At 39.3% G+C, this 15,633-nt stretch overlaps 1 protein-coding gene across 1 annotated transcript; it reads right to left on the reverse strand.

Moving 5' to 3' along the window:
* Positions 1-7,906: 7,906 nt before the first annotated feature.
* LOC140321782 (olfactory receptor 52K1-like) lies at positions 7,907-8,833 on the reverse strand. The gene has a single exon (XM_072398567.1). It carries the CDS (start codon positions 8,831-8,833, stop codon positions 7,907-7,909), a length of 927 nt encoding a protein of 308 aa, XP_072254668.1.
* Positions 8,834-15,633: the final 6,800 nt, after the last annotated feature.

A 15,633-nucleotide genomic window follows, 5' to 3' on the forward strand; every position in this document is an offset into this window, starting at 1 on the left:
GCGACCTCCCCTGGCATCATTATATTTGGATTGTCTGAGTTTTGTGTGATGGAAATAAAACTTCAGCAATTATAAAAATAAAAACACATTAAAATCACATCTTCATATTTTAAATTGGGAATATTCACTATTTGTACAAACATCCCATCAACAATTTTATTTATATTTTTATATTTGTAGTAGATTGACCTGGGCGAGTCTTACAAAAGGTATTGCTGGGGAAATTTGTTAGATAAAAGCATGTAAACTAGAATACAGCATGTGTAAAACCATCAAAGCAATCAATGTGATTCCATTTTTATCTCCATATCAGACGCCATTTAATCTGGCAACAGTGGGAGCACCAACGTATTGGAACAGAGCACCCCTCACAATCAGCTTACCCTTTTCCATAAAGACCTGACCCCAAACTGTGCTCCTTATCTACTCACAGCACTTCTTAGACACCCCCCCCCCCCAATCCATCCTTCGTGGATGATGATTCGTGGACTCCAAGATGCCCTCAGTACCTCACAGTGCATACTCCAATCTTCCTCAATGAAAAACCTATCCCCCAGTGCAGGTATTTCCCCCCAGTGACTATTTGCGTCTGACCACATTTTTATTTAAATCCAATAATCTTGATCAATCTGGCCACCTTTTGCTTGCTTTTGCTTTGCTCCTTGTCTGAAAGCCCTTACATAGCCCAGAGGTGTGTTTGGAGTTATTGTCCTGCTAAACAAAAAAATGGTCCCACTAAGAGCAAACCAGATAGAATGGCAGGTCACTCCAGAATGCAATGGTAGCCATGCTGGTTAAGCGTGCCTAAAATTTTGAATAAATCACACATTGGCACCACCAGCAAAGCACCCACACACCTCTTCCATGCTTCATGGGGAAACCACATGAAGAAACCATCAATTTACCTTTTCTGTGTCTCAAACACATGACGGGTGGAACAAAAATTCCTAAACTTGGACTCATCAGATGAAGTCCGTTGTCCATTCCTTGTGTTTCTTAGTGCAACCAATTCTCTGCTTCTTGTTCCTCCTCAGTAGTGGTTTCATTGCCACAGTTCTCCTCTGGTTAGTTCTGATCTAATGTTGAGATTTGTCTGCTACTTGAACCCTGTGAACCATTAATGTGGGCTCTAATCCAAAGTGCTGATATGTGACATTTCTGAGGCTGGTAAATCAAACACATGCAGCAGAGGTAACTCCTAATCTTACTTTCCTGGGACAAACCTTACAAAGACGAATGTCATCAGCTCATTTGAATGTATCCTTAAATGCCACAAAAAACAAAGTTTTCTTAAATTTTCTAGTTACAGAGGAATATTCACTGAACCGTGTACCAGCCCTACTACCACATATGGTTTCAAACACAATAGGAAGCAAGAAATTTCAGAAATTAACTCTTGACAACGCACACCCATTTCACTGACACCCCAAAATCTGAGAGAATGCTAAGAGTGTGCAAAACTATTATTAAAGCAAAAGGTTGTTAGATTGAAGAATCGAAAATATAAAAAATTATTGTTTAACACCTTATCTTTAAAACATAATTCCATATATGTGTTTTTCATAGTTTCAATGTATTCAATATATTTAATAACACTCTACAATAAAGGAAATAAAACAAACCATTGAATGGCATACCAAGGGGTCACAAGACAACCAATGTGTTTACCAGTGATTGTGTATGAATTTCTGAAATTGCCCTCAGAGGAAATGCTTTGGAAGGATTGATTGAATAGATTTGGACTATAGGTACCATATTGTTCTTGGGACTCCTTGGATGCCTCTCTATATGTGATGTTATTGCTGTCAGACTTTCTTCTGATGTTTTGAATTTTTGTTTGGAAACCATAAAGGCTTTGACTATTCTGTACCCAGAGGAAGAGGAATACATCTGTGAAACGTGTTGGAATACTTGAAATATTTTGTAACAAACATGCAATTGTCATAAGGGAAGGTTGACACCATTATGAATCAGTGGATGATATGATAATGATAGGGGTATAGGGGATATAGGTGAAGTCAAACCTTTGCTTTATCATCTGAACATACGAAACATATATATCTTTCAAAACTTAAAAAAAAAAAATCTTTTGGATATTTATTTTCCCTAATACTAAAAAACTAATTTTGAATTTGAGTCTTGTTAAACTTATTGTCACAGTGATTCTTGTTTCATGTGTTAAGTATGGGGGCAATGAAAGTAACATCATGAAAATATGTGAAGACCAGTCATATGGTCAGTGGAAGTGTTTCTTAAATTGATGGTCAGAGAGAAGACAAATCCACCTTACAATGGTAAATCGTGACAACCAATGCAAGAGAATGTCTTCCACCAATACATGAGGACAAGCTTTCCCTCACTGACCACCAATTTAAGGTGACATTGACCCAATACCTACTCTAAAGATTCATTTATTCTTACACCTACCACTAATGCTATAGGACATTCTTTTTCCTTCTGACAACCAATGAATCGGGGTATTCCATTTTCTACTAATAAGCAATAGTAGGGGCAATCACCCCATTGACTACTAATCTAAGGATATCTTTTCACTGGTGGTCAGTAGTAAAATACAGAAGCACACACAATTATCAATGTGTAATGCTCTATGCAGACATCTTCCAGTGCGATAACAGATATCAGAACACTTCCGTCTGAACTGGGCCCTATTGGTAGAAAGCCAGAGGGGGAAGTGAAGTGTTTTAGTGCTCACCTTCTTTACTGCTCTGACAGATCATACGATTTAATGCAAACTCCTTTTTAGTTAAAGTGAAGATGGAAATCGTCCAAGCTATACCCCAATGCTTGTAAATGCCCCATTTCTAGAATGATTGCCCCAGATGGCCTCACACAGACCAGTAGCAGATTTTTTTTTTCTTTTATTAGAACTTTTAACCTTTCCTCACCCTGTTAAAACCAGTGGTTTGCTCAAGAGTAGTGTTGGTGTTGGAATTCGGGTTGTCCTTATATTCTACCTGAAAATGGATGTTCGAATTTGGGTAGACCCAACCCAAATAAAACGAGATTCGACAGTAAAAATTTGGATAAAAAAAATGTAAAAAAATGTGTTAAAAAAATAAAACTTAATGTTTAAATAATTTATTGAGTGTTTGTGTTTATTTAACTTTTTTTTTATTTTTTTACAGGTTATCCTACAATGACATGATATCTCCAACTCTGTAACACACTTTCCAGCATATTATTATTCTGATACATTTGTTACATTTTTCTTTTATCCACTGTGAGAAAAATGTAACAAATGAATCATAATACTGTGCGTGTTACAAAGTAAGAGATACTTGCCGGGCATCTTCTCAATGATTGCAGCAGAGTCTGCAGTCATTGAGAGGAGTGTGCGATCCCCGGGGCACTACAAGTTAGGTATTAACCTGTGGTGCCTCCGGGATCGTAGTGGAACTGCACAGTTCATCTGCAGTTCAGTTCCCACAGTCACATGACCGTGGGAACTTTGTGGTCACAGCTGTGACTGCAGGCGATCCCCAGGACATAGAGGTTGAATGTGGACAAGTTTCCCCATTCATCACATCTAGTGCCCTGTGTTCTTGGATAGAGAAACTCTATCCAAGAACACATACTACTAGCAACAGCAATCAGGATCACTTTTGCAGTCCTTTAGTATGTGTTCCTGGATAGAGGAACTTTTTTTATGCTTTCACAGATTTAATAATGGGGATATTTGTGTTCATAGGATTCAGGAAATATTAAAATATTATACCAGATTTGAAAAGATATCACATGGTAAAGATAATATAGCTTCTATACTGTCAAGGAAAAACATATCTATTTCTTAAAGAAACGTCAGCTGTTTAATATTACGATGATAAGAGAACAGACACAGACACCAGTTCATATAGAGTTCCTGTTCCGATTTATTGAGAAAAGATGATGGTATTTATACAAAGTACAGTAGATGGTACAGTAAGGTAATTAAATGTTTGAAGTGATAAGTGATTATTCAGGAATCCTGAGTGATTGATGTTCCTATACTATGTATGGCCCTGATATCCTGGGACTCTCCTCACACCCCCAGGTGACATTCCCTTCGTTCCTTATTATCACCTTAGACAAAGAAACTTGTTGTTCAGGATGTTCACCCTCCACAATAAAGAACATTTCTTGAAATATTTCTGGATAATTCTGTTAGGCTTTGGTTGGGTTTGGATCTGGAAAAGGATCTAATAAATATTTATTCAGCTTGTTTAGACATTTCTGCAAAGAGACCACATAACCTGTCATATCAGAATGGAGTGCTTACAGCTATTGGGGAAAGTACAGTCCTGTTCTATGGACCATCCCAATCAATATTTCATAAGGTGAGAGCTTATAATTCCATTTAGCTGTTGTTTATAATGAATACAATACAAGCAATAGATCTGACCATGCCGCCAGACATTTTTATTGTCTTTCTTCACCCCAGCTTCATCCATTTTTCTTTCCTCCCCTGAGGCCTGTTCCTGTAATTTAGCTAGGACTTCCAGGTTCACGGGCCCTTTATTATCTATGAGATAACATTATTCCTATAGGTGCTATGGACAGGAGGGCAGCTTCTTCTCACCTGCCGGTACCTTGCTTCTGGAGCTTTGTACAATGGTTACCTGAGGAAGGTTTAGGGCTGCAAGAAGCTCTCCCAATAATTAGGCATTTCTAATTGGCTTACCTGTAAATGCCTGGTAGGGAGCGTAGTCCTATGCTATGACAAATGGTGGTTATATGACAATATCTCTCCTACCTTGGTCAGAGTGCTTCCATCAGGACGTCATTCACCTTCCTGACCCCACACATCGGGAGGTAAACTCTGCTTAATACCCCATCAGTTACCACTGCATATCCAGTACGTGGCTACCCATCACTAATATAGTATCAGGACCCTTCTATAAACATCGGGAAATCAGGATTAGTGTCATATATATCAGATGAAAGATTTGCTGATCCCTGTGTCTGTATGAATTCATAATATTTATATACATTCACTTTTATGAAGCACCCGGAATACATGGAAAGCGTGTAACAAGATTTATTATATTGCACCTTCTGATTGGTAAATTGCTGTAAAACATCCCAATATTTATATATTTATATATATTTATCCAACCTAGCTGACAAATGCTTTGTATCATGCTTAGTATATGACATATAAAGTGTGACCCCAGACCAAGCCTGCTTCTATTTGCAGCAGTAATGTCCATGCTGCCACTGCTGTAACCTGGAGTTCCCTTTATTACATGATCCCTGAGGAATATGCCAGTGGCCCCTCCATACTCCTGTAACAGGGCCGCCATTCCTAGGACACAACATGCTTTCCTGTAGTCTGGGAGGGAAGTGCAAGCTGACAATATTTTCAGATCTTCCGTACCCTGGACATGATATTTTAGCAAACTGGAAGGTTTTAATTAAGGTAATACATCATTAATAAAGAGGCGTTTGGGATTCACTCTCAGCGGTATCCTACTTGACCCATTCATTAAATGTTTGCTAAAAATACAACTTACAGCTCATTTTCATTGGCTTCATTACCGGTCTTAGCTAGGAAATAGTTTCTTTCCCAGAAGTTTTCCCATCATCACAGCACAGAAACAAATCCTCCACATACTGTAATATTATTGTACTACCATACGTTCAGTACCCCATGCAATATTTGGATGTACCTGGTGAATTTACTCCTCCATGTGTAAGATGCGTCCAACATCTTTGCATGTTCTCAAAAGCAAAAACATATTAACTATCTGGGTGCAAAGACACAGAAAAGAAAGCATTAGTTAATCACAGAGAAACAAGCAGCAGTTGGAGGTATCTGAGCCAACCTAATGAGGGTTTGGTACCCCTGGGGTGTCTGCTTCTTCTATCTTATTTACTGTTGTCAGCTTCGCCCCGGTTTGTGTTTCAGCCATTCCTCAGTAAGGTGTATACAACACTCTTTCAGATTGTCCTCATCCTTTGTTCCTAACAATAACGTACAATGAAAGTACAAACAACAAATAAATTACAAACAATCCAAGCAACTAATTACTCACAACAAATTACAAACAGCACAAGAAACCAATTGTGGCCCAGATCATAAATCAGCATTGCCAAATATAACATCTCATCAACAATATCACTACTGACACAACATATAACACCTGAGATCCCACACATTACACTAAAACCATTGTCACAACTTGCCAGATTTAAAAAAAACCCTAGACACAAAAATACCACCAAAAATATCACTCAATTTTCAAAGGTACATGTCTTAATTTAAATATCCGAGCAGAAGACATACGCTCCATATCCTTTATATTTCCATACTATCAGCTGCAATTTCTAGTTTAGTCCTGTAAACTCTACTACTTGTGCTGTATTTTATCCAGCCTGGGGTGATATGTTGTCTTTTGTCTACTTTTATATCTTGGTGGCAGAGTTGCATTAGCCACTTCGGTTCAAACTTTCACTTGGCCAGATATTACCATGTTTCTCAAATGTTTCTCGTTCAATCGTTTTTCATTGTTAGCTTTAAATTGTTGTTTTGTTGCTGTATCTAACATTCCTCCCGGAGACAGCCCTTTTCACAGATTTGCTGACTAGGCATAAATCTGAACCAGTAATTACTGGGAGTGCCAGATTGCGGCAATATGTCCTGGATGTACCAGTTGTGATCAGTCGATCAGTTGGCTCCCTCAGCCACCAACACAGAACCCAGTCTATGTGTGGAACTACCAAAGACTTTTACAGCAAATTCTCTCTTTCTCTGAATCTATATGCAAATCACACAATTACACCCTACACACGCCAATAAACATACACACACAGACATCCACAGACCTCATCAATTCACCACCAATGTGCTCACAACTGAATAAATCAGACGTAATCCTTCCCATTATACGATTGTACAGAATATCACCCAACATTACCATCTTTATATCGCCTTCATAACAGACTAAGCAGACAATGAATCTAAAGACATTTGTGTAGAACAAGGTACAAAGCTGATATTCGTCTACCATTTTGGCTGCAGTGCTCATTGCGCCCTGTGAGACAGGACCGGTTACCATAACACAGCCATAGGTTACGTTACTGCTTGTCCGAGACAACCACAGTTGTAAGGATTGACCCAACCTTGACAATCAGGTTAGGGTAAGAGGAAAACAATAAAGGACATTTAGACTGATTACCCACACAGGTACAAATTACACACATAAACATCTCACACACACGCGTACACATCTCCTAACAGCTGAGGTTCGGATGATGGAGCTTGTGACTCACCAGACCAGACAATGTAACTTAGCAATGCGTAGCAAGGGAAGAACCCCGGTAAGCTAAATAGGCTTTACCTGCCAGCTGGGGCATGTTCCCATTGCTTAAATACAGTTACTGAGGCGCTGGGCCAATTGTCATCCGTCCATACCGGAAGTTTAGCCAGCAAATGTCAAATGTGAAAAACGTATCTATTTCTTAAAGAAAAGTCAGCTGTTAATATTACGATGGTAAGAGAACAGATACAGACACCGGTTAATATAGAGTTGCTGTTCTGATTTATTGAGAAAAGATGGTGCTATTTATACAAAGTAAAGTAGGTGATACAGAAAAGTAATACAAAGAATCCTGAGTGATTGATGTTCCTGAACAATTTTTGGCCTTGTTATCTCAGGAATCTCTTCACATCCCCCCCCCAGGTGACCATACCTTGTGTTTCTTATTATCACCTTACACAAAGAAAAGAAACTAGTTGCTGGGGATGTTCACCCTTCACAATAAAGCACATTTCTTGCAATATTTCTCATGGATATATCTGCTTACAAAATGGTGGTTATAAATAACATCGAGTCAATGATAAAAGTCTTTTCCTTCTCAATACACAAGGTTCCATTTGTGATGGAACTCTTAGAAAGTTCACAGTTTATTAGATGAGGTTGCAAACTGCAGTCCTGATCTCCTTGGTCTTCACCCCATAAATGATCGGGTTTATGGCTGGTGGGATGAGCAGGTAAAATACAGACAGCAGGATGTGGATAGATGGGGTAATGTGACCTATCCGATAAGTCACACAGGAAATGAGCCCCAGGGTGTAGGATGAAAGGAAGACAAAGACATGGGACGTACATGTGCTAAAAGCTTTATTTTTGGCAGCCTTAGAGGAAAGCTTCAATACGGTCCTCAGAATGAAGAAGTAGGACACAGCAATGAAGGTGACATCCAATATAACAACCAGCAAGACAACAGTCAACCCAAAGATACTATTGATAGTAATATCAGTACAAGCCAATGTCACCACTGCCATATGGTCACAGTAGCAGTGGGCAATATGTCGTGTTTGGCAGAATGGCAACTTACTGGCCATCACTGGACATGGGGTCACTATAATGAACCCTCTTATAAGAAGGACTATGGCTATCTTTGCTATCAGCATGTTACTCAGTGTGGTCGTATAATGCAGAGGGTTGCAGATTGCCACATATCTATCAAAAGCCATGGCCAGGAGAATTCCAGATTCCAAAGCGCTGAAATAATGGACAAAGAACATCTGAACATAGCAGGAAAAAGAATCAATCTCCTTGAGATTCAGCCAGAAGATGGCTAGTATTTTCGGGACAACAGTGTTGGAAACAATCATATCCGTGACAAACAAAGTAAAGAGAAAATAGTACATGGGACTGTGTAGATGTTTTTCTGTCACAATCAGGATCAACAGCAGGCTGTTCCCCAGAAGGGCCATCACGTACATGATGAAGATTGGAAAGGATATCCATATGAAAGCCCACTCAAAGCCCGGAAGGCCTTCCAAGACAAACACACTGGGGTAAAAGGCGGAGAGGTTTTCTGGTAACATGACTGATGCCTAAGATCGAGATTTACAGTAAAGACATTATGATTAACCTGGAAATAGAAAAAATAATTAACACAAAGCAATAGAAAGCACAGACTTATGTAAAGTGTTGACTTTCTTTACCCCTTGTCATAAGAAAGACTACTAATACACCTTACTGTAAACTAATAGTAATGTCTTCTGGTGCTAACCACAGACTGAACTATTAGATGGGGTCAGAGGATGTACAGTATATTACTGTTCTGTCTACGACAAACAACCAGCAGAAACAATAAGTTATTCCACCAGCCCTGATCATAAAATAAAGCCAACTGAGCATTGCAAGCTAAATTCCCATGGGTATTTGCAAAGCTATAAAGGATATTGCAGAAGGATCAAAAAGTTTTGGAAGACCATGAGTTTTAGGAATGAAGCATCTAAATAGTTTGTAAAACTTTTCTGGTGCAACTTTTCTCTGGTTGGCAGAGTGTTTGGATCATCACATTGGGTCACAGCAACCCAACAACTGCTATCAAAACATAAAATCCATATTACACATCAGCCTATACCTTTGAAATACAAAATAAATAAACAGGTACAATAAAATTAGTATTCATTATTTATGAAAGCTAGTCAAATTATGACATGTATTTCTGTTTGCAGAAAGAAATTAATTGGCCAAGCAAAGGGAAAGACTGTGTAAGTATAGTAAAGAACTGTGGAGTGTATTACTAAAAGAAAGTCCTGATTCCCCTATATAGATAGAATTGTGGGGTCACCATCACTAAAGGGGTCACCAGCAGGGGGAAGGAGGTCCTGATTCCTCTATATCCCTATTCGGACATATTTCTGTAAGTTACAGGTCTACAATTTAAAAAAAAAAAAATTTCATGAAAACCTGTGACGCTTTTGGAACAGAAATCTAGAAATCAGTGTAACGCTCAGGTGGTTAACTATTGCTGTTATCTCATACTTCACTTCATAGAACAGAGAAAACTCATGTCAGAGGGAATAAATTGTGGACTTGATCCCCTCTCTGGACTCACTTCCCACTTATCCTTCATAGTATCCTACGCCCTGATATTTCTGGATTCACCTCCTTTTATATTATCCCATACATTTATACGTTCTAGTTCTCTTTTTCTCCGACAGCCACTGAGATTTTCTACATTACAGAAACAGTATTTACTGTGCAGTTGTTCCTGGAACAAGGAGGATCTCACCTCTTCCAGTTCTGGTGGGAACTCTTGGATCTCAAGCAGTCTGGATTCTCTTTGGACATCTCTGCCAGGGGTGGTGAATGAAGATTTACTCTCAAATACAAATATTGTGTGCAAGGTTTAATTTCATTTAGATTCCTTTGTCATAAAAATACAAAAGGGGTTTCAAGGGGTCCCTGTCTTTCAGGTTAGTTTTGCTGAACAAGGTGTGTACTGCTCCAATCAGTTTGAAGTTTAAAGAAGTCTAAAATTAAGCTAAACCAACAACTGGAGGAATCATCAGACCAATCTGCCCTCAGGATTCCTCATTTACAATAATATTTGTCCAGTACTTTATTCAGTTGTATCAAGCCCCGATGAAGGGGGACTCCTTGAAGCTATGTTAGTTGGATATAATATTCTGTATGCATAATCATTTAGACTTTATACATTCTGCATTTGGGCACTTCGCTCCTTCAGAACCCAGCAATGAAAATCCAACACCCAGACTAACCCTTACACATATATCCAAATGGAGGAAACAAGATTTAGGAAGGCTTTACAAGTGCAGTCACCACAGAAGGAGGTGCCATGACACCGTACGCCACGAAAGAGGACCCTGCCATGACACCATACGCCATGATAGAGGATACCGCCATGACACTATAAGCCACGAAAAAGGTAGCCACCATGACACTATAAGCCAGGAAACAGGTAGCCACCATGACACTATAAGCCAGGAAACAGGTAGTCGCCATGACACTGTACGCCACAAAAGAGCACGCCGCCATGACACCATACGCCACTAAAGAGGATACCATGACATAGCATACAGCATCATAACCAAGCCAAGATATCACTTGAATGTGATAAACTATTTAATCGAAATAGAAATGGAATATCCTAAGACTTTATAATGTTCACAGATTGCATTTCGGAGACAAATGTTTTATAGAGAATATTATTACCACACAGATATTTAGTTCAGTTAGTTCGTCCATGTCAAAATACCCAACTTAAAAAAAAAATTTGCTTAAACTCTACAGAAATATTAAGCTGGCCAAACCTTTTGTCGCCAAATTATAAAATCCCAGAACTCAGTGTGCGTCACCGTGCAATTTGTAGTTGATTTACCTTCAGTACTATGTGTGTGGCCCTACAGAGCCAATTAAATTAATGTAACTGCATAACAGCAGATTACAGGGGATTTATCAAATTTAGTAAATTAGCAAACAATCAGTTTTTTGCATTGGTATTGTTTGAACAGCAATGCAATGAGTTGAGTATGATAGATGAGTTGTGTGACGGAAATAAATTTGAAAAAAATAGTCTTTGTAAGTCTAGAGCAGGTATGAACCTGAGAATTAATCCAGAGACAACACAGACAACTTACACTGAGCTCATGCAGTCTGCAGGATTTCTGGCTGCCGGACAGATCGTCTGGTCAGTGGTGTGATATATATACACCAGGTGTTTATCCCTCAGGTAAGGTGATCATTGTCACCTGTAGCAGAGCTGTCCTGCAGTAATAATTGGTCCCCGTGCTACCGCTCAGCAAATTACCTTCTCTCCCGAGGATTCAGAAGTATAACCATCTATTAGTATAGAATTCCTATTATTTATTCTAGCTGGTGATCAGCTTCATGGAAAGCTTCACAAATTTTATTACAGGTACATAGACATTACAGGATAAACATAGAAATGTTGACCACCTTAGTTTTGACTATTTTCGTGAAAAGTCAAACTTTGGAGGAGACTGAGAAACTTCAACGTTTGCAATGTAATGGCAAAGCCTCTGAACATTATTGTTGTAATTGTTGGGAATGTATGAGACCATGCCCCCACAAAAAACAATAAAAATCATGTCTTTCTTACAAAATTAACATTAAATATAGGCTGGAATTTCTAATTTTTAATGTAGGCTAATGTAGGCTAAAAATTGTGAGATAAAAATTTAGGGGGTCTGTATATAGAATATAAAATATTTATTGATTATATGAAAACGAATACAGTGAATGAAAACTTGATGCGCTGTCAACTCACTCATGTGACCTATTACCTATACGCCATCTGAATCTCTACAATGGGATAGAGAAGAGGAACAGCAGGTAAAGTATCAAACAGAAGGCAACCTGCTGCTGACATACACCGAAGACAAAGACTGACATCTTTTCACATGAAAAGCCAACCATAGGACACTACAACTCCACTTAGGGTGTGTGCACTAATATCGGTATATTGATGGCATATAGATGACCGTATAGGCCTTCCCTTGTCATCTCTGACCGCTTGGAAACCCCTAAAGGAAACGGACAATTGCTGGGGGTGGGTTTGGTCATTTCCTATGTGGTTTTATTTTTGTATTTTTTTTTTGGGGGGGGGGGCTTGGGGTCAAAACACATTTATATAGCAATGAACAGGTTAATCAGAATTATTTCTCCAAACATGAATGACAATCTATGGTATTGAGCTGAGGAGACAGTAATAAGATAAAAGAATACAATATAAAATAATGGAATCATTTATAACATGGCTGCAGGTTGTTTAATTTTATTTACTCATTATTTGAAAACTAATAATAAAGCCAAACCATTTCACAGGCTTGGCTGGATAGGGGGCAGCACACATTTCTCCCCTTCCTTTACCCATGCTAGGCTTCACCCCAAGTGGTGGCAAGAGCCAATGTTGGAGGAAGATGGCAGGGAATTTATTGGAATCAGAAAGCACTCTCCCTGGGGAATGAATACCCGGGTATGCAATTCCCAGTCTTAGAATGAATGTCAAGCCTAAAAATAAGCACACAATCATAAATATTAAGCATCCTCAGGACACTTTATATGTCAGTGATATCGGCCAGTGGTTGGTACAAGCTGTAGGTCATGGATATTTGACTGTTGGTAATACATAGTAATATAAATTTATTATAATATATAGTATGCTGATGATATTATCTTCATATCATTATTTTGCAATGAATTGCCAATGGGAAATACCTACCTGTGATATGGGGCTTTTGCACAAAGTCTTCAGCAGTCCCATCGGACCCCAACGCCTTTCATTCACAAGGAAGCCCCGCCAATCTTTCAGCAGTGACTGCCATAGTCCCTCAATCTCCATTACCAGTGTGCTTCCAGAATCTGCCAAGGTTAGTAGAGTTACAAATTGGGGGAACAGATTATAGGAATGTATTGGAAATGAGCCTTTTAATGTAAATATTAATAAAAGTTTGTTATTTTTATAATATATGTTGTTGAGATTGGCCTAAAAAATCCTGCTACAAAAATTGGTGATGTTCACCGTAAACCTTTTTTAATAGAATTTAGGAACCCTATAAGACACACCGAGACCAAACCCACAATACCCCTCCTCTCATACCCTACAAGGATAACTTGGTTGTTGTTTACTCCCAAGCCATATTGCAATTGATAAATGCTTTAAAAGCAAAATGAATTGTAATAAAATGCTTATAATGAACCAGATATTAGATTTGGTCAGATCAACCAAGATATAATAAGTCAAACTGAGGTCCCCTTTAAATAACTCCACCTCAAACAATCAGATGCAAACATAATGAGATATAAACAAAGTATACTTGTCTTGTGGGGGCACGGATTGGTTCCCCTCTCACCTTCCCATATTGGTCATCACAGGCAGCCACCTTAATAAAGAGGAAGATGGGGTCCTGGAGGGGTAATGGGGTCCTGGAGGGGCAATGGACAAGACCAGGCTCACTTTAAAGAGCCAGACATTCTTTTTTTTAAATGATGCTGCATGGCACGGTTTACATGTATGTGTGCATAGTTTTGTTTTCCTGTAACTTGTTTACTCACCATTTATTGTCAAGCGAAAGCATAAAAACTACAAAACAAGCCGTGTTCCTTGGACGTTACTTAGAGAACTGAACAGCTATACAAGTATATAGCAAAAGACTTGTTACTAAGCAAAGAGGACCCAGCCCCAATATTAACTCATTCTTATTTTCCAGCAGGGCTGCCGGTCATACCATGGGGACGTGTGGTGATGGGAGATGGCAACCATCTTTAACATTTCCCCAACAGTAGAAACAAGTTTTGGACACAATGCATGTGCTGGAACATCCAAATGTCTGCACATTACAACAGCAATGGGTTGTCATCACTGCTCTGGGTTTTGAATAACTTTGGGTTTGTATACTGTAAATTCTCAGAAACGTTAACCTGCAGAGAGACCAACTAATGCTGCAGATGACATCTGTATATTGACCAAATGAACAAAAGATGGCTGCTGACCATTTTTATGGTTTTAAAACAATTGTTAAAAAGTACAAACCCTTCTTGATTGAAATCTTAACCTTCACGTGATTTATATATCAAAGTCAATACTACACTATAGGATGGTCGCTGCTTTTTTCTGCTATCTTTACTGCAAAACTTATCAAGATTGGGAATGTAAGGGGAGAAGTCTCCCACCAACCATTATTGAAATTGTCACAGATCGCAGCAGGCCCAAGGGATCGGTGCTTTTGTGTCACCCACCTCATATTCCTTTTCAGCCAGCAGCATCTTAGGAATCTGATCCCCTGATTATGTCCTAGTCTTAGTCATGTGACAACATTAGAGCTGCCCCTTTACCCCAGGGAACCAGAATATTCCACAGAAGCTCTCCATCTACTGGTGGGTTTGGATACCTGCTGGTCACATGATCTCTATTTGCCACATGACCTCACCTATAAAAGGAAGTGACAGGCAACAGGAAGTTGGCTGAATAAGAAGTTCTCCTAGGCTCCACATTCACGACCCATTCCTGACTCTTTGGCATACCGGCCTCAACTCTGACTACTTCTAATTACCACCCGCCCTGACCTGAGGCTCCTCTGACTATACTTTGTTCCTAACCTGCCAGCAGTTACAGCTAGAGGCTTTGGAGAAAAACAGGCTATTGCTTGGACTCTGGCTCCATACACATCTCTGTCAAGCGGGCCGGTGACATGGGGGGTTCATCATCTCTCCCAGCGACCATGAATGTGACGGGACGTGCCTCCCAGTGACCATGAAAAGTTTAAAAGGGGCACAATGATTGGTAACAGGTTGCAATCACCAGTGAATGTGAGGAGAAGTGCCTCCCAGCGACCATGAATGTAAGGAGAACTTATCTGGCTACCAAAGTAAGGGGACCCCTGCTAAGCGACCACCAATGTATCTTGGCCAATTATTGTGAGAGGGTCTTTTTCCACTGACCAATGTAATGGCAAACTTTGATCATCTGGACATTTTTCCACTGGCCATTCAAAGATTCTTCTCCCATTGACTATGAATTTATGATGATTTATCATCCACAGACTACTAGTTTAGGTTGACTATTCTCCGAGGATGGCTGGAAGGAATGGCACCTGTTACTTCAAGAAGAAGCACAATGATTGGCGTTAATTTCTGCAGTAGGTAGGAACCGTCCTCCATTGTTGGTTTCTTCTACCCCTCCCATCATGCACCTGTTGATTTGTTCTACCCCTCCCATCATGCACCTGTTGATTTCTTCTACCCATCCCATCATGCACCTGTTGATTTCTTCTACCCCTCCCATCATGCACCTGTTTTTCATGAAGCTTCAATATTTGTTCCATATGGAATGATAGATCCAACAAAAAGA

The sequence above is a fragment of the Pyxicephalus adspersus genome, chromosome 1, assembly GCF_032062135.1.
Source record: "Pyxicephalus adspersus chromosome 1, UCB_Pads_2.0, whole genome shotgun sequence".
Classification (NCBI taxonomy): domain Eukaryota; kingdom Metazoa; phylum Chordata; class Amphibia; order Anura; family Pyxicephalidae; genus Pyxicephalus; species Pyxicephalus adspersus.

Coding starts and splice junctions, on each gene's coding strand:
- LOC140321782 (XM_072398567.1), bottom strand. CDS start 8,833: ATGTTACCAGAAAACCTCTCCGCCTTTTACCCCAGTGTGTTTGTCTTG.